The sequence below is a fragment of the Gobio gobio genome (genome assembly GCF_949357685.1).
Source record: "Gobio gobio genome assembly, chromosome: 14".
Lineage (NCBI taxonomy): Eukaryota > Metazoa > Chordata > Actinopteri > Cypriniformes > Gobionidae > Gobio > Gobio gobio.
In genome coordinates this window covers 40,707,873-40,735,080 of record NC_137107.1, presented here as the reverse complement: position 1 = coordinate 40,735,080, position 27,208 = coordinate 40,707,873, and the positions used below count along the sequence as shown (strand labels likewise).

At 43.5% G+C, this 27,208-nt stretch overlaps 2 protein-coding genes across 2 annotated transcripts in view; both read right to left on the bottom strand.

Moving 5' to 3' along the window:
• The window catches only part of LOC307137479 (uncharacterized protein), an 890,992-nt gene that overhangs the window by 493,757 nt on the left and 370,027 nt on the right, over nt 1-27,208 (bottom strand). The window lies entirely within an intron of this gene.
• On the bottom strand, nt 1,811-16,806 carry LOC307137192 (proteinase-activated receptor 1-like). Its single transcript, XM_079834692.1, has 5 exons — nt 16,528-16,806; nt 11,519-11,599; nt 10,079-10,207; nt 7,702-9,915; nt 1,811-1,946 (listed from the first exon to the last, which is right to left on the bottom strand). Exons 1-4 carry the CDS (start codon nt 16,589-16,591, stop codon nt 8,786-8,788), a joined length of 1,404 nt encoding a protein of 467 aa, XP_079690818.1. The 5' UTR covers nt 16,592-16,806; the 3' UTR covers nt 1,811-1,946; nt 7,702-8,785.

Here is a 27,208-nt window from a genome sequence, read left to right as displayed (position 1 = left end):
CTGAGGGGAAAGTGAAGTTTCATAACTTTATATTTTTAAGCTATTAAACTTTACTGTTAGTCTCCTAGCACTGACTTTGACTGAATTGCTTTATTTATTGTATAGATTCTTATACCTTTTACTTACTTTTATAATTGCTTGCTATTGATGATCACACATAAACTGACATTTAACAAAAAGAGACTGGGTTGTGTTTTATGTCATATTTAATTTATTACAGTGATAATCATAGCCTATATTATGTGTGTTTTTTTTTATTTAAACGAAAAGAGGCTGGGTTTTTTTATATTTCGTTTTGTTATAAACATGCATTGAATATAATATGCATTGCCTGCACATATACAAATACCGAGTGATACTGTCAAGAACGCTGCTTGTCTATTAGCACAGTAGGCGGACTAGTGTCCTCCCGTCCTCGGGAGTTCGTTCTCCGGAGTCAAACTTGGCAAGTCACGGACGCAAGTCAGAAGTTCGCGTACGAAATATGTCATAAAACACCACTGCCTCATTTCATAAAAAAAATAAATAATCTTAAACATAATAGCCAAACGAATGTGGAGGCAACGCGTAGCTAGGCCTACATTATCTTATATATTTATAATAAAACGAAGTAGGCCTATAAAACACCCTGCCTCTTTTCGTTTACATTTTAAAAATAATATATTAAACATTAATATGTGGTTTAGGTAAGGTGACCAGATTTCTGAAATGGAAACCGGGGACATTTCCTATTTGAGAACACAAGTACAGACAAGAACGCATATTGAGAAACGGCCAGAGTCTCAAATGTTTCTCTGTCGCTCTGCAATTGCGCCGAGAGGCATTTGAGCGACGCCCGTTGGTGCCGCCCCTTTGGAAATGATTTGTCTATGAAGCTTTGCCAGACCATAACTCAGTTACTACTGAGACTGGTCTGGTTTTAACCAGGCTAGATATTAGACCTTATGTTTTCACATGTCTTCTGTGATCCTCCATGTGAAGAACAAGAAATACACGCCATCCATTTCACAGGTTTAACAATATAACCACTTTAATCACATTAGTTGAAAAGTGATACACATTTTTCTACTCATTTGGCAAATATTTTGATTTAAGAAGGAATGATTTCATGAATGAGTGACAGTGTCAGCACAATTATATACATATTTTAAAATCTTTGAAATACAGTAGTTTATTAGCACGTTAAATTACCTGAAAATAGTTATCTATGGAATGGGGAAGTTGATCAACAGATAAATATAGGAAAACAGACTAGACAACCTTATCACACCTCTGATATACGAGAAGATCTAAGCATTTCACTTTTGTAACAAGGAACTGAGAAAGCAAATTATATACAGTAGGTCCTTCATACTGTACAATATGATATAGGGGAGACTTTTTCCTTCAATCAATATTTCACACAATAGTTCATTAACATGAACAGAATACAAGAGGAAATAATATTTTAAAAGATAAAATAAGCTTGTTTGAAAACTAGTCCATATATTGTAAATAATGTTCGTTCAGTTCACTTAGCTATAAAATACAATAATCTAAGAACATATTATTTATGTGCACATATTATTAAATGTGCACAAATATTTACACATTTTCACATACTTTGATTTACATATTTTAGATTTTTTTTAACAGATGGCCAGTGAAAGTAGGTGCTTAACTTTCAGAAAATTCAGAAAACTGCACAAAAAATATTAAAAGAACAACATATTATATTATCTGTTTTATATATATATATATATATATATATATATATATATATATATATATTGTCAGGGTTGTTATAGGGAAAGGAGCGAGGACTCAATGATGCAGGTGAAAATGGGCTTTTAATGATAATAAAAAATAAAACAAGACAAACCAAAACTACCCCGAGGGGGAAAAATGTCTCGGTTACGTATGTAACCCTCGTTCCCTGTGGAGGGAACGGAGACGTACGTTAGTGACTAACGAATGGGGGTTTCGCTTAGAAGCCAATCATCTTCCGAGAATTCAACAGCGCCCAATGGCAGTGCCAATGCCATGGGCATGCGGAATTTGCATGCGTAACTCCGCCCCACCTCGTGGGTATATAAGGAAGTACGCTGGCAACATCGCATTATGTTACTGCTGCAGGAGCCAAGACTGAACTCCGCGTTCCAGGCAGCACAGCTGACGTGGCAAAGGAAACGTACGTCTCCGTTCCCTCCTCAGGGAACGAGGGTTACATACGTAACCGAGACGTTCCCTTTCGTTCAGTCACTACGACGTACGTTAGTGACTAACGAATGGGGGTTCCAATACAACAACGCCACACAGCTGTCGTCCAGTGCCCTGCGTAAGTGTGAGTACCCTGTCGTAAGACTAGTACGGACGAAGGACTCCCACTTATCACAGGATTACCAAGGTACACTGGGAAGCATATCCCAGTGAGGGAATGCCAAGATGCCTACCCGTAGGGAGGGCTTAAGAACACACATATGACCCGCTAAGGGCTGCATACGAAAGATCTCTAGGGTACCAGCCGAAGGTGGATTTTTAACCCTAGGGGCGGCAGGGACTTGCCAAGGGAAAGACACCTGCTCGCTGAGGAGGCTTACGGTGGAAATACTCGTGTGGGGGTCGCCGGAGGGGAACCATGCACACGGAGCACCTGGCCAGACATGAGGGTCTGGGCTCGAAAGGGCAGACTGAACTGATGTCGGCGTAAGCAGTGCTGGAGGAGCTCAGGGCTCTCGGGGAGCTCACCTGAGGGAAAATATTGCACGTATCCAGTCCTTGGAGTGGAATGGCGAGCAAGCGAAGACACCTGAGCCTGGCCCATTACCGGCCACCCGTAGGGGAGAGTACATAGTTGGACACTGGCTCCACTCGGAGATTGTAGAATCTGGCGAATGTGTTGGGTGTCGCCCAGCCTGCAGCTCTGCAGATGTCTGTTAGCGAGGCGCCATGCGCTAGAGCCCAAGAGGAGGCCACACTCCGAGTGGAGTGTGCCCTCACACCAAGGGGACATGGTCGACCTTGCTGCTGGTAAGCCAAAACAATGGTGTCCACTATCCAGTGAGACAACCTCTGCTTTGAGAGAGCACTTCACTTCCGCTCTCCACCATAACAGACAAAGAGCTGGTCTGAGGTCCTGAAACATCGCGTACTGTTTACATAGGCGCGGAGAGCGCGTACTGGACAGAGCAATGCCAAGGCTGGGTCTGCCTCCTCCAAAGGCAGCGCTTGCAGGTTCACCACCTTATCTCGGAACGGAGTGGTGGGAACCTTGGGCACATATCCGGGCCGGGGTCTCAGGATCACGTGAGATTTAGCCGGCCCGAACTCAAGGCACGCTTCGTCAACCGAAAATGCTTGCAGGTCCCCGACCCTCTTAAGCGAGGCCAATGCGGTCAGCAGAGCCGTCTTCATAGACAAGAACTTAATCTCAGCCGACTGCAAAGGCTCAAAGGGAGGCCTCTGCAGAGCACTTAAGACTACTGAGAGGTCCCAAGAGGGAACGAGAGGAGAGCGAGGAGGATTCAGTCTCCTCGCCCCCCTCAGGAACCTGATGATCAGGTCGTGCTGACTTACCTTTTTGTCTCCCAGGAGATCGTGGTAGGCAGATATTGCGGCCACATACACTTTATGGGTGGAAGGATACAGCCTTCGCTCCACCCCCTCCTGGAGAAACGATAGCACGGACCCGATCGGGCATTTCCAGGGGTCTTCTTGGCGGGAAGAACACCATGTGACGAAGAGGTTCCACTTCAACGCATAGAGACGTCGCATAGACTCAGCTCTAGCGGAAGTGATGGTAGCGACCACCGCAGGTGGAAGACTACTCAAACCTGCCGCGTCCCGTCCAGAAGCCACACGTGGAGCTTCCAGAACGCTGGACGCGGGTGCCAAAAGGTGCCCCATCTCTGAGTGAGGAGGTCCGGTCTCAGAGGAATAGGCCAGGGAGGGGCTGTCGCAAGGAGTAGAAGTTCTGAGAACCAGGTCTGGCCGTGCCAATACGGGGCGACCAACATGACCTGCTCCTTGTCCTCCCTGATCTTGCACAGTACCCGTGCAAGGAGGCTCACTGGGGGAAACGCATACTTGCGTAGCCCTGGCGGCCAGCTGTGCGCCAGTGCATTCGTGCCAAGGGTGCCCTTGGTCAGGGAATAATACAGGGAGCAATGGGAAGAGTCCTGGGAGGCAAACAGATCTACCTGTGCGTCGCCGAACTGTTCCCATATCAGCTGGACCGTCTGGGGGTGGAGTCTCCACTCTCCGGGGAGAGGCTGAATCCGTGAGAGCTCGTCGGCTGCACAGTTCATGTCTCCCGGGATGTGGACAGCACGAAGGGACCTCAGGCGCTTCTGACTCCACAAAACGAGATGGCGGGCGAGTTGAGACATACGGCGGGAGCGTAGACCGCCCTGGTGGTTGATGTACGCTACTACGGCCGTGTTAGTGACTAGTACATGTTGACCCTTCAGCAACGCTCGGGAGCGGTGCAGGGCGAACCGTACTGCCAGTAACTCGAGGCAATTGACATGCAGAAGGCGCTGGGGTCCTGTCCAGCACATGGCACCCCAGCCCGTGGAAGATGCATCTGTTGATACAACAACATGCCTGGAAACTTGTTCTAAGGACACTCCGGTCCGTAGAAAACTGAGGTTCGACCACGGGGTGAGCGTCTGTAAGCAGGCCCGAGTCACTTGTACCCGGAGCGTGCCAGACCGCCATGCCCATCTCGGGACTCGATCGCGTAGCCAGTGCTGAAGCGGTCTCATATGAAGCAATCCGAGCGGCGTCACCGCGGCTGCAGATGCCTTATGCCCCAGGAGCCTCTGAAATAGTTTCAGTGGAACCGCACTCTTGCCCTCGATTTGACGAAGGGAAGTCAGCAGAGACTGCGCGCACTCGCTCGAAAGCTGCGCGCACATGGCGACCGAGTCGATATCCATACCGAGAAAAGAGATCCTCTGCGCGGGGCAAAGTTTGCTCTTCTCCCAGTTGACCCGAAGGCCCAGACGGGCTAGGTGATGGAGCACCAAATCTCTGTGTCCGCAAACCTGCTCTCAAGAGTGACCCAGTATGAGCCAGTCGTCGAGGTAGTTCAGGATGCGAACCCCGTGCTGCCGAAGGGGCGCAAGGGCTGTCTCGGCAATCTTCGCAAAGACGCGAGGGGACAGAGATAGCCCGAATGGTAGAACTGCGTACTGATATGCCCGCCCCTCGAAAGCAAACCGTAGGAACGGCCTGTGTCGAGGTAGAATGGAGACATGGAAGTAGGCGTCCTTCAGGTCGATCGCTGCAAACCAATCGTCTGGACGAACGCATTCGAAAAGGCGTTTCGCTGTCAACATCTTGAACGGAAACCGGTGAAGGTAACTGTTCAAGACGCGCAGGTCCAGGATCGGTCGTAGCCCACCGGCCTTTTTGGGTACAATGAAGTACGGGCTGTAAAACCCGGAATTCATCTCGGCTGGAGGGACAGGTTCGATCGCACCCTTCGCCAGTAGGGTGGCAATCTCCGCTCGCATGACGGGGGCATTTGCCCGATCATAGTGGAACGGACTCCCCGGAAGCAGGGAGGAACCTTCGCGAACTGAATCGCGTAGCCGCGCCTGATGGTCCGCGCGACCCAGCGGGACAGCCCTGGAAGCTGAAGCCAGACTCCCAGAAACTGTGCCAGCGGGGTCATACGGAGTACAGACGTACCCGGTGTGGGCTTGCAGCGATGCAGCGTCACCGGCCCGGACATGGGAGGCTGAGGGACGCGTCACTTACACGTGACGCTTCCCTCCAATGGTCATGCCATCCGTCTCAGGAACGCCGCTTGGCCTGGCGTTTAGCGGGGCGCGGGGCGGGCTGAGTGGATTGTGACGCCTTCCTTCGGCGACCTCTGCCACCCGGCCCGGGTGAAGGCTGCTGCTTGGGCCGGGCGGGAGGGGCGGGTGCCTTAGGAGGGCGTCCTCGGCGTGGAGCAGACTGAGGCGACTGTGCCGGCGGCTGGGTGGAGGCAGCAGCTGGCCGCCGGGGCAGTACGTGTTTTATAGCCTCAGTCTGCTTCTGGGCGATTGAGAACTGTTGGGCAAAGTTCTCAACCGCCCCGCCGAAGAGGCCGGCCTGGGATATGGGGGCATCGAGGAACCGGGTCCGCTCGGTGTCCCGCATATCGGCCAGGTTCAGCCACAGGTGACGCTCCTGGACCACGTTTGTGGACATCACTTGACCCAGGGAGCGTGCGGTCACCTTCGTCGCCCGGAGAGTGAGGTCGGTGGCGGCACGCAGCTCATTTAAGAGCCCCGGATCAACTCCACCCTCGTGCATGTCCTTGAGGATCCTGGCCTGGTAGACCTGAAGGATCGCCATGGCATGCAAAGAAGCGGCAGCCTGCCCCGCGGCTCTGTGCGATTTCGCCACCAAAGTTGATGTGAACCGACAGGCTTTGGAGGGGTGCTTAGGATCACCGCGCCAGGTTGAAGCGCTCTGAGGACACAGTTGCATCGCAACAGAATGTTCAACTGGGGGGACCCCAGTGTACCCGTTGGCAGCCGCCCCATCGAGGACGGAGAAGGCGGAGGAAGTCGCTGAACGGTCACGGGAAGACAACGGGGACTTCCAGGACCGTGCGAGTTCCTCATGAAGCTCGGGAAAGAAAGGTATTGGGGGCGGGGACTGACGGTTGTCAGCGCGCGCTCCCAAAAACCAATCATCGATGCTGGAGCGTTCGGGACAGGGCGGAGGGTTCCACTCTATCCCTAAGCTCGCGGCTGCCCGAGACAACATGGCTGTCAGCTCTGGGTCCGACTCGGGCAATGCTGGAGCGCCCGAAGGCGGCAGCACAGCCGCGTCATCATCCTCAGAGGACTCGAGCCCACCTTGTGATGCGGTGACCGACATCACATCCTCCTCCGGAGCGCCAAACGAGATGCGCGGGGGGGCAGGAGCCGGCCCCACGATCTGCGTCTGAACACTCGCGGGTTGCAGTGTGCAAGACGGGGGTGTGGCCCGAGGCATGAGCGTCGGGGCTTTGTTCCACACCGTAACCGTCAGGTCACCCTGACCACCAGCCGAAGTACTGGGCCTCTGGGACTCAGTAGATCGGGGTGTGGTAGAGGGGACTCTCACTTCATTACGAAGGTCATGGAGTCTTGACCGCAACACCGCAATGGTCATGTTCCCGCAGTGGGAACATGACTCATCCACAAACGCTGCCTGGGCATGCTGAAAGCCCAAACATACCAGACAGTGTTTGTGCCCATCAGAAGAGGATAACGACCGGCCACACGCAGAAGTACACGGACGAGACATCCTGAAAAGGACGCGTCACGTGTAAGCTCTTTTATGAGAGGAAGCTTCGCAGAGAACGCCGAAGCGCCCAGGGACCACACACCAGCTGTCTATCGGACCACTGCGCAGATCAGCAGGCAGGCAGTATGATGATCACTGGAACGCGCCGTAACACCAACGTCTCTGGAAAGCTGCTCGTCTCGAAGGCTTGTCGAAGACTCAGATCAGGCTTGAAGGAGTGAAGAGATACTCTTGGCTCCAAAGCAGAAACATAATGCGATGTTGCCAGCGTACTTCCTTATATACCCACGAGGTGGGGCGGAGTTACGCATGCAAATTCCGCATGCCCATGGCATTGGCACTGCCATTGGGCGCTGTTGAATTCTCGGAAGATGATTGGCTTCTAAGCGAAACCCCCATTCGTTAGTCACTAACGTACGTCGTAGTGACTGAACGAAAGGGAACTGACTTGACTTGACTTGACTTGACTTGCTCACACCAAACATGACATGAACATGCAGCTAATGAGAACTCATCAGCTGCATGTTCACACAAAACATGACAACATGATGTAGCACGTAGCCAGTGAAAAACACCAACCACGTGCTACACAACATAAGACAAAACATAACATGAAAGCACACGGCCGATGAAAACATGAACCGTGTGCTACACAGAACACAACACACAGACAGAAGAGCACACGCTCACATGACAAGACAGAGCGCACGAGAACGAGCGAATGCTCACTCCGTGCGCTCGTGACAGAAAACAAACACGCGGAGCATGAATGTCCGAATCCCAACACAAAACTGAAACCCAAACTAGACTGAAGTGCTGGGAATCGAACACCACGCCCGCACACAAAACACAAGGACAGGAGAGCACGCAGCTCGAGCATGCTCAAAGCTGCGCGCTCACACAAGACAAGACAAACAATACAGGAGTGTCAGGGCTCTGTCACAAACCAAGAGTAAACTAGACCGAAGTGACAGAACCCTGACACTTATATCCTATTTGTTGAAAGAGCCTGCTGTAAAATATTATGTCTTGTTTTAGACTTCTGTTTCCATTTGACAATTTGGACTTTTATTCTCAGAATTGCGAGTTTATATAAGAATTGTCAGATAAAAATTCACAATAAAATGTTTTGGCAGAAATAAGCTTCCATATAACAGATATTTACTGCAAGTTAACTACAGTTTTGGATCCTGAAATCTCATGACATTCTCTAGGGATATGATCTGAATATGGCAATGTAAATCACCATGTTTTACAACACGCTCAGTCACAAACAGGAAATGGAGTGCCTTGATGATGTGACCGGGTCAATATGTCCTAATAACAACGGCACTGACTTTTAACAGCACCGGAAAGCAAATGCATCCGGCTTTAGCATGAATCAGGATTTGTGGCCAGAAAGAGACTCTTTCAGATCCAATTTTCTGTCAATGGCAAAATGAGCAGCAGTATAAACAATAAAAAGCATACAGTTGTTGAAAAAAAAAAAAGTTAAAATAATTTTCAGAATAATTCAAGTCTTTACACTAACACTAGCCTGACTATACTGACAACTCACGAAAGAGGATCCTGTCTGAGTGTTTGTTTTTGATAGGCTCGTTTTTGCTCTTCTCCAGCAAAACACAGATTTGATCTTCTGTCTGCACTGAGACGAGCCGTAGTAGTACAGAAGAGGATCCAGAAAAACACTTCCGCTCCCCAAACACACAGCCAACAGGTAAGCAACATATGATGAATCTCCATCCCCTCCAGTAGCTAAACGAACACAGTGGTACAACAGGATGCCATTGGTTGGAGCGAAACACACCACAAACTCAATCAGCACGGCAATAACCATAATCACAGCTTTCCTTTGTTTTTCTAAAGATGATTTTGCTAATCGCTTAGACTTGCCACTGAGCACATATATGATGGTAATGTAGCTCACTAAGGTGACAATGAGTGGTACAAAGTAGTAGAGGCAGGAGAGGATGGAGAACAGGTACATGTATAGCTGATCTGTAGGGTCCTTATGGAACAGCGCATCATGACAAGTGACGCCCACATCCTTAATCTTGACCGTTTGTCTCATTAAGAGAAGTGGCACCGTACCAGCGAGCGCCAGCAGCCAGACCAGCACACATACACACGTGGCTTTCCTTGAGTTCCTCCAGGTTAGAGAGGCGAAAGGAAGCGTCACGGCCAGCAGTCTGTCCACACTCATGCACATCATCAGCAGTATGGAGCAGTACATGTAGCAGTAGTAAGCAGCACTGAGCACACGACACGCCACCTCACCGAACACCCAATCTGAAGCGTTCAGCTGGTAGTGGATCTTCAGAGGCAGCAGCAGGGTGAAGAGCAGGTCCACACACGCCAGGTGAGACATGTAGATCACAGCTGGTTTCTTCTCTCTAATTCTACAGGTGAACGTCACCAAGGCCAAAGCGTTCAGGGGCAAACTAATGAGGATGATGAAGATGTAGAACGAGGGCATGACACGTGTGACCATCAAGCCTTTGAGAAAGAGAACAGCCTCTTCTGAGATGTTGAATATTTCAATGCATTTTGTTGCATTCAGATCAGTGCTGTTACACAGATGTGTGCCTTTGTTTTTAGACCGGGTCACCTCTACATGTCCAATAGCAAAGCTTAAAAAAATCTCTGTAATCAAAAACACAACACCATCAGTGACATCTCTTAGTAGACAACTGAACATGACTTTGAGGAAGTTGTTCAACAAAAGAATCATTCAAAACAAACACAAGGGACAAGGCCAATTCCTTCATTGTAAAAGTGTTGTTGGCAGTCTATGATGATGTTATACCTTTATGGGTTTCATTTAGAGTTGAGGAAGAGTTGGGTGAGGTCTCATGATCCATAGCACTGAAGTCAATCGGCTCATCGGTTTGGGTTATATAGGCACGATTAACAGTAAAACTGCGTCCAGATGGGGCTGTAACAAACACAAAACCATCAAGGATAGCTCTCACTGCCAGACAAATAAATGTGACTGGGACACTTTTGAGTAAAGGCATTGATAGGTTAGGGTTAGGGTTAGGGTTAGTCCTTGCTGAAGGCAAACAGCCATTTTCTTTACCTAGTGCTCTCTACTAAGAGCAACCTTCTGTATATTAGGACCTTATCTGATAGATTGCGTTCTATGTCTTTTCCACTGTAAATTATAAAGTCATTTATAGTGTTTATATGCAAAAAAAACGGTATTTTACAGTAAAATGACATTCAATGTGATGTTAAACCAGTTACAAAGTTATACTGTATATGTTAAAGTAACTTATTTATCCAATTTACAGGTATTTTTCTGTAACATTTTTACATTGATCAATGCATTCAAAAATTCTATTAAACTCAAAATCTTCATTGGTTTTCAAAAATATTTTTGAATATTGTTGGGCCTATCATGGTAATATTAGTAAAAGTTAAAGCCACAATATGTAATATTTCATTGCTAGAGGTCGCTTATTCAAAACAAAGGCGTAGCTTTATGATGGCTTGATTCCGCTGAGCTTTTATTATGCCGCAGACGACCACTTTAGTTTTTTCCGGTCATGCGTATGTGGGGTAACGCAGCGCTGTTTTATCATATAGATACATTTGAGTGTGTAGAAAATTATGTTATAATGCTACTCTGTGCATTCGCTTGGCGGCTACGATGAGACACTTGTTGCACACTACAGTAAGCTAGATCAATATTTGGTACTAATCAAGAAAACAAGATTTAAACAATAAGACTAACTGTGTTGAGCTATATAACAATGATTCGCTTTCTGTCGATGAATGTATCCAAAGTTCAGTTGCTCACCTGTCAAATAAAATATATTAAAGCATCTTTGATGTGTCCATGGTTTCTACAAAATAAAACCGGGAATCGAGGGAAACGCAGGTATGATGTCATTGATGGGCGACGTACGGACACGGTCCGTGTCCTGGTAAAAATGTAAAAAAAATTTAAACATTCTTGGAAATTTGGTATAATGTAAGTACACAACTCAACAAAATATGTAACTTTGTTCTAGCGGTTTTTGGATATTTTACGCAAAAAAATCTTACATACTGTGCCTTTAAATACAAATGGGTTGGAATTTAACAAAAAACAAAACAATTCTGTCTGATGTATAATCTGCATCCCAAAGCAAACCCAGTTGAGAACCCTTAGTCTAAATTGATTAAAACTGCTCTAAGTTGCATTTTGCTGCTCTCAGAAAAAAAGTATAGACAGTATTTAGAGGATCTCTTGATACTATACCTGTTTTGGGTTTCTCATTAACGGGTGGATAAACTGGATTAACGGTTACTGCAGTATCAGCAAAACTGTGTTCAGCACTAACTGTAATCAAACATACAAAAGGAATACGTATTTATTGACTATTAATCACTATTAGACAAATACAGGAAAACGACTACATCTGAGATCTTGATAAAGGCTGAAATTACTCCCAGCCACAAAAAAACAAAAACAAAAAAAAACACAGGGCGTTTCCTAGGAATTCCGGGAAAGCCTCTCTATCAGGGCCTTGCAATGTGCCTGGAAAGGGATAGGTTTGAATATTAACTTAGATGACAGTTATATAAGTCCTTCATGTTGGAACATGAAAAATACAGCTTGACTACTTTCTCTTTTTATTTTAAGAGCCTTAAGAGACTTAAAGGGTTAGCCCTTTAAGAGCCTGGCATTTTGCTTTCACAGCTAAATATATATATATATATATATATATATATATATATATATATATATATATATATATATATATATATATATATATATATATATATATATATATATACACTGTAAAAAATGTATAATCTTCCCAACTCAAAATTTTCTAGTGACTGGTCACATCTAAAGTTTTCAATTGGCCCAAGTGAAATTCTGTAAATGTAATTTTATCAATTGTGGCAACAGCCTGTTAACATGGGCTCAATTAGAAATAATATGTTGAGCCAATGGAAAAAATGTATAATCTTCCCAACTCAAAATTTTCTAGTGACTGGTCACATCTAAAATTTTCAATTGGCCAAATTGAATTTCTGTGAATTGAATTTTATCCATTGTGGCAACAGTCTGTTAACATGGGCTCAATTAGAAATAATATGTTGAGCCAATGGAAAAATGTAATTCACCAACATGGTAAAAAATGTCAGACCTCTCCAATGAAAAATTTTCTAGTGACCGATCACATCTAAATTTTTCAATTTGGCCAACTAAAAAATTTAGATCTGATCAGTCACTAGAACATTTTGAATTGGAGAAATGTTTTACAGTGAAACTGTGTGGTTGGTCCAATTAAATATTTTAAATTGTAGTAACAATTGTTTATTTCTCACTGTCCCAAAAGACAAAAATGACTAAAAACATAAATATATTAAGCAAAATACAGAAACAGACAACAGGGTTGACATTTTATCACATTACTTTATTAACAAGTAAATTCCAACACAGGATATTTGGGTGAAAATACCTTATTTTCAATAAGGAAAAACTCTGAATACATTCAAGAATTCGTTCTGCAAAACAGGATGTCTTGTGGTGAAGAAAACGCGGCACTGCAAGCTAAAAACCTGCAAATAAAAATAAAAACTAACATTAATGACAAAGCTCCCCTGCATCACATCTGGCAAGAGACAGAACAGAAGTTTCTTCATTATATAATGAGGATGAGACGAATGAATGGACATAAGAAAATCACGAGCTTGACGTGTTTGATATTAAAAGGCAATAACTCAAGCCCTGAAAGAGGCCGACGCCAAACGCACCGTGTTCAACAGTCGCATGCCGCACATATCACACAAATGACTTAATTTCCTTATTACCTATTGTTTTAGACATATAAGACATGAGGAAAATAAAACTATTGGCTACAGGCTACCATTAGATAATTATGTGGTAAACGAGAACACACTCATAAAACCAATGAATGCATGAACTCGTGATTCTACAAAATGTCTTTTAAACTTCATACCCGGTCATAAAGCAAAACTCTGGAGAATAATTTCAGTGCTAAATACTCACCAACGTCTTTGTGTGATGAATATCTCTCTATTCTCTTGGGAATGTCTGTTTCGGTCTTCAGCACCTGCTGGTTCGGCTCCGCTCCCGCGTCTCCGCATTTGAAATCTCAACAGGAAAGGTTTTCTTCAAGTGCCTTTTGCGCATGCGTATATCGTTTTTCGGACGAAGGACTTGTTCAGCCAACATGGATTTTTCACTTCGACTTTATAGATTGACTGAGCACAATTAAATATGTTCGGTGAATATACAATTTTAATTTTGAGTGAAGACCTTAAGCTATGATTAGTACAATGCATCTTTTTGCATGGCAATAATTATTTGGAAGTCATTTATTGGGCCAATATGTAATGATCAATTTACAAAAATTTTCCCCCCAATTTTTTTTAAAAGATGAATCATTATTGAAGTTATTCAGTCAAGATCAGTGAGTGATTTCTTTGTTATTTGTTGTTTGATTGACATTAAAAACACAGACAGCTGGAATAGGCTTCTTTAAAGGGATAGTTCACCCAAAAATGAAAATTCTGTCATCATTTACTCACCCTCAAATTGTTCCAAACCTGTATGAATTTCTTTGTTCTGCTGAATACAGAAGAAGAAATGTTTAATGTTTGTAACCAAGCAGGTAGAGCAACTATTGACTACCATAGTATTTTTTCCCTACTATGGTAGTCAATAGTTGTTCTATCTACTTGATTACAAACATTCTTCAAAATATCTTCTTTTGTGTTCAGCAGAACAAAGAAACTCAAACAGGTTTGGAACAACTTGAGGGTGAGTAAATGATGACAGAATTTTCATTTTTGGGTGAACTATCCCTTGCATTACTAACTAAGACATAATGCACAGATCCAGTAGGCCCACATACTGTTACAAATGAACAAGTCTTTCTCGACTGTTTTTCGTTTTACTTAAGACATAGCGTACTATATTTGCTAGGATACTTGCCAAGATGGGCATGTTGACATATTTTTGAGTGAACTTGTCCTTTCAAGCGCTTGAAGCTTATAGTGTTAAGCTTACACTGGCGACGTAGGCCTACCTGAAAGACAACGGATTTCTACAGATTGATTTAATTTTTAGCTGTAGCCTAAGAATTGTTTTTTTTTTTTTTAAGCTTGCTGTTTTGCAGAACATCATAGTTATATATGAGAATAGTAAGGCATGTAGTTAGGGAGTAGGCCTACATGTTATTTAAGGAAAATATAATTATATATTTAGAATGGAATAAAAAAAAACAATCATAATGTAGTTTCATGGTCTGAACAACATCCCTTGTTTTCCCATCAAAGGTAATCTCACTAGGTGGTTGAATAACAATATTTGGACATTATATTGAAAAATTACCTCAATTTAGCATCAGCTAGCTATAGTTAGCTAGCCAGTTAGCATCATGCAGCTAACAATATCAAATAGGCTGATTGTCAGCATGGCTAATATTCATATTTAGGCTATCTACTGTTGTTTTGGCTTGTCCTTTTACAGTTTTTCTCAGTCGCTTTGGTACATTTCTCGAATCATCCTCGACATTTGCAAAACAGCAAGTGCATTTCTCAAAACAATTCGTACAAATAGCAAAACACCATGGATTACCTGCAAAAGCCAGTCTCTTGCTCAAAATCCTTAGTTCATCTCTCAAAAGTAAATATCTGTGTCAATGAACATGTCAGTGCCATCAGAATGACAAGTCCTTGTGTCATTGTGTATGAATAAGACAGTCAAATTGCTTAGTCATGTTGTCAATATAACAGTGTACACTGGAGGGATGTTCTGATTTAAACTATGGCTAAAATTTTTATGACAATTATTGTAAATTGTAGGTTACACCTTAGTGTATGTGGGAGTTTGATTGCAAGAGACTGGACAAGATTCACATTTATGCTTTTACTGTTTGTACTGTAATTTGTTGACAGACCATGTCATTGCGATACAGAAAGGAAAAGACAGCACTGCATAGCACAAAGAAAATAAAATAAAAAATCAAAAGCAGAAATGTGAACGTCTAACGGAAATGTATAGAAATGCTTGACATTTTATGACAACTTGTTCAACCATTTTGCATGTAAAGACTTATGCTATGAACTAATGCCTAAATGTTGTGGGGGGTGAGACTATTCAACAGAGACCCATTATAATACATTTTGATCAACATGACATAAGCAACTGATAATGTAGGAAACAGCAGAGAATTGTACATAATCATTTGCATGGATGTACACAAGCATTTGGAACTTGTTCAAAGAAATGAGAAACTGCTTTTTTGATGTGCACAAGTGACACAATGATGAGAAGATTAGTAGTTTTGAGAATTTCAATTCTGATCTGAGAAATGTACCAAAGAGACTGAGAAAAACTGTAAGTTAAAAGGGCTTGTAGGCCTACTCTGATTTTGCTGAAAATGTATAAAGCATTTTTTTTTTTAGAATGGGGGCATTTTGGCGACCCCTTGGTACAAATGTAATTTTTGTTAAAAATCGTATAACATGATCAATTCTGGACATTTTCACACTTAAATAATTTATCATTATCACTGAAAACTAGGATAACTTCTAGACACATTTAAATTTTATTTCACAGAACAAAAATAACAGTCCTTAGGGAGGCGTTTCCCCCACTCCCATACGTATGTAAAATATTATGAATATTGTGAATTAATTTAATACACTTGTTTATCTACCTATTCCGTGAATGAATGTGTCTAAAAAATGCTTAATAAAATATAGGCTAAATATCAATTGACCCTGCTTACTTTCTTCACTGACAGACAAAAATAAAAAGACAATCAGGCAAAGCTCAGCTTTAGGAGGGGAAGAGACAGGGCAAGAGAAGGAGACTGAGAGGAAAAGAAAGTGAAAGGGTGATGGAAATGAGCACAGATATGACAAATAATCTACTGCCCATGGTTTTGAAAGTTATTTATTATTCTTTTTTATTTCTTTTTAGCCTTGAAGCATCTTTAAATGCACATAGCTCAGGAAATCAAAAATTTCTCGTGGGAGCATCCCTGAACCCCTCGCCCTAAATACCTCAAATTTGAGACCTCACTGGTTTTAAAACTCTACCTATAGCCTATTGCCCTGAAGGCTATTTGGGATACGCTTATTTCATTCGAGCACAGTAACAATAATATAAAAAAGTAGTTCAGTTTCAGTTATTCGCGTTACGCCAGCAAAAATTTAGGCTACCAAATGTCGGTCACTTGTGAAAACCATAAGCTCATTTTTATCATGCATAATTGAACTTACCGTTAAAAATCGCAGTGCATGTGTGCGCACTTAGAATTAAAAACAAGATAGTTTGGATTCCCATGATGTGTGTGTCCGTTTCTAGAGCAACATGTGAATTTCACTACGAAAAAAACAAGCTCTTCAAACTGAAGAAAGAAAGTGTTGCTTCGCGTGTGAAGTCTTCAGTTGCCGTCTGTACTGTGATGTGGCTCGAGCGAGAATGTGCGTTTCAATGTGCTGACATCACGGACCCTACGTCCCATACGACTGTTATTATAAAACCTAGACAGTGTGTCTGACTGTCTCACAGCGCCCCTGGGAAAGTTAACAGCAACTTTACAGCTGAGCATGACAGAAAGAAAATGACTAAGACAGAGAGACAGATAGTTCTGTGTGCTTACTATGCGTTAATAAGGTTTTCTAATAGATAGATAGATAGATAGATAGATAGATAGATAGATAGATAGATAGATAGATAGATAGATAGATAGATAGATAGATAGATAGATAGATAGATAGATAGAGATAGATAGAGATAGATAGATAGATAGATAGATAGATAGATAGATAGATAGATAGATAGATAGATAGATAGATAGATTTAAATATTTACAAGAGAGTTTATCTGTATATTTAATCTGTTCCTTTTTTCCAAATTTAATTTGTCTAGATGTATACACGGGTTTCCTGTTTACAAACATTACAGGGTGCGTGCGCATCCTGGAGGCAGAAAGACAGATCGCCGGTCCGCTACTGCAAGAACATTGAAGCTTTCCTTATTGTTTGTATATAACTGCTGACTCAATAAAACGTGATTTTAGTTGGATCTGTTTGTCTGTCTTTAATTTTGCAGTGTTGCTGTGATACATGTATGAATGATCATGTTAGGTAATAATTTTTTGGCAAACGCATGCTTCCCCCTAGGTATGTTAAACATCAGGCACCCCGCACTGGCTCTGTTGGTACAATTAAACACGCAGCAACTCCTTGGCATTTTGACTTACAGACACGCCGCTGCTAACCTACAACACGAGAGGTTTCTTCTTTCTGCCTCTCGGGTGCGTGCGCAAGCAGTGATGACGTCGCCGAGAAATCCATGTATATGACATTGTTTATTCTTTAATTCTACATATTTAATTCTTTCTCTCTTTTCTATTTTTTTAATTTTTTACTGTGTGTAAGTAGCGCTCCTGGAAACCGCACCGAATTCCTTGTGTGCTTGTGCACACATGGTGAAAAAGGTGCATTCTGATTCTATATGATCATCTATGTATTTGACTGATCTGATTTCATGCTGCTCCATAGACACGAATACAGTTCTAGAATCTTCTAGGAAAATAGCATATTCGCTTATTCTTGTGACACTCTTGACCTCCGACTGGTTAAGATAACAGACACACATTTTTTTCAGTGGCTGTTTCCGGTTTGTACGGAAAGCCAGTGCTGGGCAGGAAAAGGCATGTGAACAGGGGGAAAATAGAACAGAGTCTAATTGCTGTTTAATTCCAGTAAACTAGCCTTTTTAAACAGTGCGTGACCATGTATGCAAACTGAATAAGAGTCTTTTATCGTGCTTACTGGACTAGTTGCTGAATTTTTTTTTTTTTTTGCAGTAATATTGCGGTAGGTTATTTATTATGAATGATTTATCCGTGCACATCATTATTTTGTATTAAATTCATGTATTATATTCTTATAAATGTCTATTCATATGATGGTTTGTGTGTGTCATTTGAAAACAAAATACCATTTTGAGAAGACATTTTTTTTAATGTTTTGAATGATTTTTTTGAATGTAAAGTTTAATTTTTCAGGAGAATTGAGGGGTTTTGCCCATTGCGTGTGTGTTTTGATTTGTGTGTAGAGTTCTGAGAGCATGAGGCATGCTTTCAGAAAATGTGTGTAAACAATCGAGAAAAACTGTAATCACCATCTGTCCAGAATGATAAAGGGTTTATTTGCAGACTAAATAGTAACATTCCATTCCTAGGACTTAGAATGCAGAATGCCGATAATACACACACACACACACACATCTGCACTATCTTTGTGGGGACACTCCATAGATGTAAAGGTTTTTATACTGTACAAACTGTATATTCTCTCCCCTTACTCTAACCCTACCCCCAAACCTACCCATCTCACAAAATAAAAAAAAACTAATTCTGTAAGATTTATAAGCTTGTTTCCTCATGGGTTTATTCACCCCACGGTGACACAATCCCCATGAGTCTGTGTGCATTCAGATTGATGTCCCCACCGGAATACACACCCACACATACACACACACACACACACACACACACATGCCCACACACACACACACACACACCTCTAGCTCCTTACCCTAACCCACAAGTGCCTAACCCAGACCAAGAGCCCTATTTTAACAATCTAAGAGCATGGTCTAAAGCAGGGGTTTTCAAACTGGGGTCTGGGGACCCCCAGGGGTCCTCAAGAAGGTTCTAAGCGGTCCCCAAAAATTTTCAGAGAATAAATAGACAAAGCAAAAATGGATAAAGTCTACAGAATATTCTAATGGTTTAATTTCTAAATGTTTCTCTCCTTTCTTGCCATATATATTCCAGAATTGTATATGTTTGCTTTGTATCTTCCTAGTGAGTTTTTCTCACTATAGTCCCCTTTATCTCGCTCACTGGGGTTGTAAGGCAGTATTCTTAACACAGTACGTTGTAATGATAAACAGGACGGAAGCAAATGCAAGTTCAACAAGTCTTTATTAGACCGGATACTCAAGGATAAAGATAGATCGTTGCAAAACACAGTCCCAATGGAGATGGCAGACGACCAGGAACGCAGCTGGCAGGAGAGCGTGACGCAGGGACTGAGATGGAGATCCTGAAGTGCAGAGTGAACATTAAGGTGAATCCGTGGTGAGATCGGGGGTGAAGTCATCCAGGGTCCAGTACACAGAGAACAACAGGAGAACAGGACAGGCACGAGGACGGGAAACTCAAACAGCGATCTGACAACTTGAAATTGGAGAGAGGGCATTAAGTAGGCTGGAGATGATAATACACAGCTGCCCCCCCTTAACCAAGACGTACAGACACACACACACACCACACATGAAACTAGTATGAGACAACCGATCTATCAACCGTGACATACGTACGCTGCTTGCATACATTTATTGTGAAAGTTGCTTATACAAATCATTTTTAATTGAAAATATTCTTCGGTTGGGAAACAATATGTTGTATTTATAATGTCACACTTACTATTTATCTAACAGTTTAAATGTTTTTTCGTACATAAAAATAGATGGATTTTAGGAAGGGGGTCCCTCATAAAGGTTCATCATATTTGGGGGTCCTTGGCATCATAAAGTTTTTAAAACCCCTGGTATAAAGTGCACTTAGGGCGTGTCAGACTAATTGGCAAGTGCTTTTAGGGATGGCTGGGGAGAGTGGTATGAATCCTCTCAGCCACCCTGACCGTGTATGCTGAGCTGATTAATGTGATGGAACACGCTGCAGGCAGGCTGCGGCTGCCATATTGGCGCTTTAGAGGAGAGATCGCTCGTGATAGATTGCACGATCGATTTCTCCTTGGCCGTAAACCATCAGCTCAGATGAGCCTTCCATTCCTTCCTGATCTTCTTACAGAGATCGAGAGGGCATGGAAGAGTCCATATTCGACCCAATATTCATCGACATCAGCGTTTTAACTTCGCTGATGTCGAGGGGATAGGGGAATATGGATGTGTGTTGATGCTACCGACTAGAAAAGTTCGCAAACTTTCCTCACATTTTGTGGGCATCAACACTGGGAGCTCAAACTCTGCCATCTACCTCTCTAAATCACGTTGTGCTTTAATGGCAGGGCATACACGGCAGCAGGTCAGGCTGGTGCTGCTTTTCACACCATGGCGGTGTTTCAGGCGTACCAGGCAGACCTGCTGGGCGATCTCGATCAGGGGTAGGTTTTTCAACCCCTGATGCGGTAGTCGAACTGCGCTGCACCACAGGTCTAGCTCTCCGTGCCACCAAGCAAAACAGCTGCCGCGATTGGCTGATCGTGGGCGGCAATGGTGGCCTCGGAGAGACATCTGTGGTCGAACTCGGCGGATATCATGGAGAAAGGAAAAGCTTTCTCCATGATGCGCTGGGTTTTTGCCTTACAAACTTTTCAATAAAAGTGTGGAGAGGCGAAGGCGCGTTCGGCAGCGTTTAACCTGCGTACCGCTGAGATCCGGATCCGCGCCCAGGCAGTCGGGAGGGCCTGGCCCGTCATGGCCCGAGGGCTGGAGACAGGGCCAGAGTACCAGTATGGCCTTTCGTGCGCCCCCTCATAGGAGGAGGTCGCAAAAGGGGCGGGTCTCCCGTAGGAAGAAGGATCCCTCATAGTTTTTCGTCATAGAGCGTTTCTCCAGGCGCTTCTTACATCAGGCCTGGGGCGGCCCGCCTTGGCTTGATCAGTGAGAGCGCCCTTTCAGGCATGCAAGGGCGGTAGAACACCGCGGTCATATGAGAACTGTGTGGTGAGTCTTCGCTCTACACGCCGCAGGTGAGAGTGGTCTATTTTGTGTGACAACACTAAAATATGTATTTCTTACAGACCGTTGTTCCCTGTATAGAGTGTGGGTTTACGCAACCATTAGGAAGGAGGAGTTAACTGAAGTTTCCCCCTGTAGGTGGCTTACTGCAGCACCAGGAGCTGGGCTGTGTAGGTGAGCGTGTGTTGGCTTTCCCAGGGCGGTCAAGATGGCGCGAGGCAGGCCACCGCGCATGGTTATCACATGTATGTAAGGAGGGCCTCCTCTCATGATGAGAGTGGTGTGTAGGCCGCCACTCTTTTCTTTGAAATGTTTGCGGAGTACTAAGCGGTAGCACACCCTTCTGGGAGAATGGAGTGTTTGTCCCCCGCTTAGGGTTACTATGTGTCTTTGGTGTCCCTAAGCCACTGCAGGTTGGAGTAGTTTGTCTCTTTTAGAGTGTGTTATAGAGACTGAGCGCTGTTGCGTCAGTTGGGATGTGGATGACGGAGGTGCGTTGCTGAAGCACTGTCACCTCTGGCTGTTCACTACGTGATTCTGAGCCTGTTGTACCATCCCTGCGTATGTTAGCCTCCTCTCATTGAGAGTCGTTGGTTTAAGTAGCAGCCAGCTTGTCATTCTGGTGGTTACTTTTCGTCTATTGTAAGACTCGTTACAGCTTGTAGGCTTTACAAGGCTCCCTGGGAACGGGTCCCCATAGCAGTGCAATGGGTAGCTATTAGTCAGCCAGTGGTCTAACTGTCAAGGTTTTCGTAGCAGTCAGTGTGAGCTTGCTACCAGGTGGTAGGCCTCACCAGGCCTCCCTGGAGGCGAGTTCCTGAGTCAGGTACTCGGGGAACTAGCGGGGCTTGCTATCAGGTAGTAGGCCTCATCAGGCCTCCTTGAGGGCCAGGGCCGATGGTTGGCATCGGTATGGCTAGCCTGACGGGCTATCAGGTGGTAGGCCTCATCAGGCCTCCGTGAAGACGAGCCCCTAGGGTCTTCCTTGTTACTCTCACATTGTGCAAAATGTTTGTTATCAGTTGCCAGGCCTCTAAAGCTAGGCCTCGCTGGAGGAGTGCTCTGAGTCTCACTCACTTGACGGTTAGCACGGTTGAGTTAGTGCTAGCAGGTGGTAGGCCTCACTAGGCCTCCCTAGTAGGCTTGCGATCAGATAGAAGGCCTCATCAGGCTTTTTTTTGAGGGTGAGCTTCCAGAATAGGTTTCCCGGGCAGCTAGCATGACTTGGCCTCCTGGGGGCAAGTATCGATGCGGGGCATCGGGAAAAAATAGCCCGGCTGGCTATCAGGGTATAGGCCACACTAAGCCTCCCTGACGGTCGGCTGACAGGTGGAAGGCCTCAGTCAGGCCTCCCTGGAGGTGAGTACCGATGTGTGGGCATCGGGAGTATTCTAGCTTGGCAGGCTATCAGGTGGTAGACCTTATCAGGCCTCCCTGAAGGTAGGTACCGATGTTTTGGCATCAAGGTAGAGCTAGCCTAGCTGGCTATCAGGTTATAAAAGAGCCATTACACTCCCCTGAGGGTCGGCTGTCAAGTGGAAGGCCTCAATATGCCTCTTGAACAAGGCGCATTATCAGGTGGAAGGCCTCGACCAGGCCTCACTGGAGGTAAGTACCGATGGTCACATCGGGACAACTAGCCTGCCGGCTAGCAGGTTGTAGGCCTCATCAGGCCTCCCTGAAGGCCTGTTGTTAGTTGGAAGGCCTTAACTAGGCCTTTCCAAAGGCGAGCACCGGCGCACGGCGTCTGGGTATGCGGCCTAGCAGGTTATCAGGTGGAAGGCCTTACTAGGCCTCCCTGAAGGTGAGCTCCCTGGTTGTGGTCACTCGGACAGTAGCATAAAATGCTATCTGACAGTAGGCCCGCACTGGGCTTCCCCAGAGGCAGGTAGTAGGCCTCATCAGGAAAATATATTACTGTAAAAAAAAAAAGGTGCTCACCTGTGGTCTTTTTATAGTGCTTACATCCTGATTGAAGTGTTAACAATTAACCATTGAGGTGTTTGGCCAGGTGGCACATGTATTGGCCAATTAGCTCATGTAGTGTCATTTTGAATGCCAGTGTTTTGAAATGGCAAACATGTGACTTTATGTCAGATTGTTGTGTCTTATGCAAAGAACCGTGTTCCGTGCATTTAAAAAGTGCCATTTTGAATTGCAAAATGTGTGTAAAGCAGAAAATGTGTTTAGACTTTTGAAGACTTGAGAAGAGGTTTTGCTCTCTGTGTGTCAGTTTAAATAATTGTGCTGTCCATGTAATTTTAGTGTGTTAGCAACTGGAAAAAACTGTAATGTCAGTATTACAGTTTTTTCTGATGGCTTAAGCACATTTTTTGTAACTATTGGCTATTTTTGCAAAACTCTACACACAAATAAGAAAACTCTTAACCAAATCAGCAAAACATTGTAGTTCTCTTGCAAAAGCTAATAAACCTTGCTTAACTCTTCAAACCTTCGTAAAAAATGTATTTTCGTATATCAAACAGTTAACACAAGCCATTACATTAATAAGCACACAATGCGCCAACTACACACTGATGGTATGAATAAAAAACACATCTGGCTTTTGCTTTCTCTGTGCACAAGGTAGGCCATGTCAGTTTGAGGTCATTCTTTTGTACATACAGGGATCCAAACTTCAAGTACTGGTGTTTATTTACGCACATCAAAACAACACAAGTGTTTTTTTCCAAGTCAATATAGTAATTTCACTGAGAAAAAAAAATGGGCCTAGGGTTGCATGATGGTGAACAACACCATTTTGACTTATAGCTGCACACATAGTTATGTTACCACCACGTTGTCCTGGGACATTGATTATGGCACGGTGTCCAATAATGTTCCTGCCGCGTGCATCTCCTTGTTTTTGTGAGGTTAAAACCTGCCTCATCCACAAAAAGCTGCTCATGACCCATGGCATCTGCCTCTAGTTCCATCACTCTCTGGAAAAGACCAAACAAATGCAGCACATCAGGCCCATGCACAGCACTACAGTATATGCACTTCCAGATTCAGTACCAATGATACTATAGCTTACCTGCACATAGTCATATCGCTGTTGTTTTACACGTTCACTGTTTCTTTCAAAAGGGACTCTGTAGATTTGTTTCATTCGGACTCTGTTACGGGCCAGTACACGAGATAATACAGAAATGCTCACATTGTGTATGTTTTGGAAGGTGGTGTCATCCTCAATTATGTGCTGCTGAATTTCTCGTAGCCTTATGGAATTATTGGCAATCATATTGACTATATGCAACTCTTGTTCTGCAGTGAACATTCTTCCTCTGCCCCCAGCATCTGGACGTCTAGCAATTCTGTAACAATTTCAGTATTTTTACATGTATGGTATTGTTGTGTTTCTCATTAGAGTATGGCAGTGCTACAAAACTTAATGCAAGGTGACTGTACTAACCGATTCTCATTTCGAAATGTCCTTATGATGCTTCCTATGTGTAGTGGCTCAAGTTAGGCTGAACCCGTTGGCCAGCTTCCCTCAGGGTCGTTCTATGGTTGATTACATGGTCCACAATTGTAGCTCTATAGTCATTACAGTTTTTTTACGATTGTTTACACACTAAAATTAAAATGTCCACACAATTAGCAAAACTTTACTCCAATGAGCAAAACACCTCCACAGATTTGCACAACATTACACACAATGTCTGCTTCACCCTTTTTGCAAAACATTACACACAGTGATTTGTAAAACTCTACACACATTTTCACACCTTAGACACAGATAAGGATTGTGAGGTTACTTCCTTGTAATTACAAAGCACCGGATTGCCAATGACCACACTAATGAACGAATTGGATAAACACATCTACCAGGTGTGGAAGCACACATGTGCTCATTTGAAAACGCAGCACTCAGGTGTGCTATAAAAGGCAGAAGTGCTGAGTTCACCTGTCTTCAACAAAAATGGAAGGAGTTAGAAGAAGAAGAAGAGTGAGAATGAGAGGGAGCTCAAAGAGGAGATGAAGGAGGTAGAGGTAGAGGTAGAGGAAGAGGAGAAGGAGGTAGAGGAAGAGGCATAGGTAGAGGAGAAGAAGGTAGAGGAAGAGGAGAAGGAGGAAGAGGAAGAGGAAGAGGAGAAGGAGAAGGAGGTAGAGGAGGACACCTAGGTAGAGGAAGAGGTAGAGAAGGACTTGAAGAGGTGATAGAACCTGAACAAAGAAGACGAGGACCAAATTTGACTCGAGAAATCCGTGCAACACTTATTGACCATGTTATCAACCATGGACTGACACTGATGGAAGCTGGACAAAGAGTTCAACCAAATCTCAGCAGAAATACTGTTGCGTCAGTAATTCGGACATTTCATCGACAAAACAGGTAGGCTAACCACACAGTATACATTGAAACTGAAGCTTGTATAATCAATATTGTTTACTGTGACATTTGACAGTATATTTGATTATATATCTCTCTCTCTCTATATATATATATATATATATATAATCTCTTTTTTTTTTTTTTACATAGGATTGAGGGTCGAGGACACCAAGGTGGAAGGGGCCCTATGTTTAGTCGTGCACAAGAGGCCGCCATTGTGAACATGGTTTTGGCCAATAATTGTATCAGGCTACGAGAAATCCAAGCCAATATCATCAATGATGACAATATTTTCAATAACATCCAACGAGTCTCTCTGTCAACATTAGGTCGAATCCTAAAGAAAAATCAAATAAACATGAAGCAACTGTATCGGGTACCATTTGACAGAAATTCAGAGAGAGTGAAACATCTGCGCAATGAGTATGTGGAGGTATGCATTGTTCATCTGACTATGGTGTGGTATCATGCACTGCTCATAATGTTCTGTCACAAAAAAAATACTGTGCTATAGATATTGAATAGCATCCTATTTTCTTTAATGTGTTTCAGAGAGTGCTGCTGAAATTCAACATGAATTTATATATGTGGACGAGGGATGGATTTAACCTTGCAAAAACAAGAAGAAGAGGGAGAAATGTAATTGGGCACAGGGCAATCACCAATGTGCCAGGGCAGCGAGGGGGTAACATCAACCTTTGCGCTGCTATCACACAAAATGGGGTCCTCCACCACCATGCAAATCTGGGACCCTATAATGCAAATCTGATACTTGCATTTCTTGACCGATTGCATGAGATTGTCACAGCATTACACCAAGTGGACCAGATGTGGTACATTGTCGTTTGGGACAATGTCTCATTTCATCGGGCTGCTCTGGTCCAGAACTGGTTCCATGATCACCCTGATTTTGAAGTTTTATACCTTCCCCCATACTCCCCCTTCCTGAATCCTATAGAATAATTTTTTTCAGCGTGGCGGTGGAAGGTATATGACCTGCGGCCTTATGACCGTTTGCCCCTCATTCAGGCCATGGAACAGGCATGTGATCTTATTGAAGCAGCTTCAGTGCAGGGGTGGATTCGTCACACAAGGCGATTCTTCCAACGGTGCCTTGCCAATGAAGACATAGCCTGTGATGTTGATGAAATCTTATGGCCTGATCCAGCCAGATGGAGAGATGGATAGTTGCAGTATTCTTGTTGCTTTGAGTTTTCTTTCATTTCTGTTTACTTTTACTTTACTTTTCTTCAGAGTCAAAGTGTATGTACTGTAATTCATGCAGTAATTTTTATTTGTCTATAGATTTTTTGTTTACAGTAATTGATATCATTGTTGGTTGATTATTGTAACTTACAATACTGTAAGTATTGAAATAAATACTTGAAATATTCAGTCTGCAGCATCAAGTGTTGTGCAGTGCAGTAAGATTATAGTAGGCCTACAGTATTTGTCTATATTCTCCTATCTCAAAACAAATCATGAATAATGTTGTGAGTTTCTCACTATTTTTTGTCACCTAAATTATCTCTTACATACAATGTCTGGCTAAAAATCTATTATTTTTTTTTTTTTACAAATGTGTTTTTTATTTATCACAGCAGTGTGAAACTGGCTGCAATAGTGTATGATCATTGATGACTGTGTTGGTTAAATGAAAACAAATAGCATTTTCACAAATATGTGTATATGTTTTGACTGAAGTGTGTATGTTTTGACTGAAGTGTGTCATTTTGCAAACAATCTAGGAATTTTGCTAATTGAGTGTGGTGTTTGGATAATTGTGATTATATTTTGACAAAAAGAACTCTGTTTTCAAAATTGTGTGTAAACAATTGAAA

Bases quoted from the DNA above. Each gene is read 5' to 3' on its own strand.
- LOC307137192 (XM_079834692.1), bottom strand. From the start codon at position 16,591: ATGGGAATCCAAACTATCTTGTTTTTAATTCTAAGTGCGCACACATGC. The intron at 11,600-16,527 runs GTAAGTTCAATT...GTTTGATTACAG, and splicing joins ATGCACTGCGATTTTTAACG to TTAGTGCTGAACACAGTTTT. The intron at 10,208-11,518 runs GTATAGTATCAA...TGTTTGTTACAG, and splicing joins TAATGAGAAACCCAAAACAG to CCCCATCTGGACGCAGTTTT.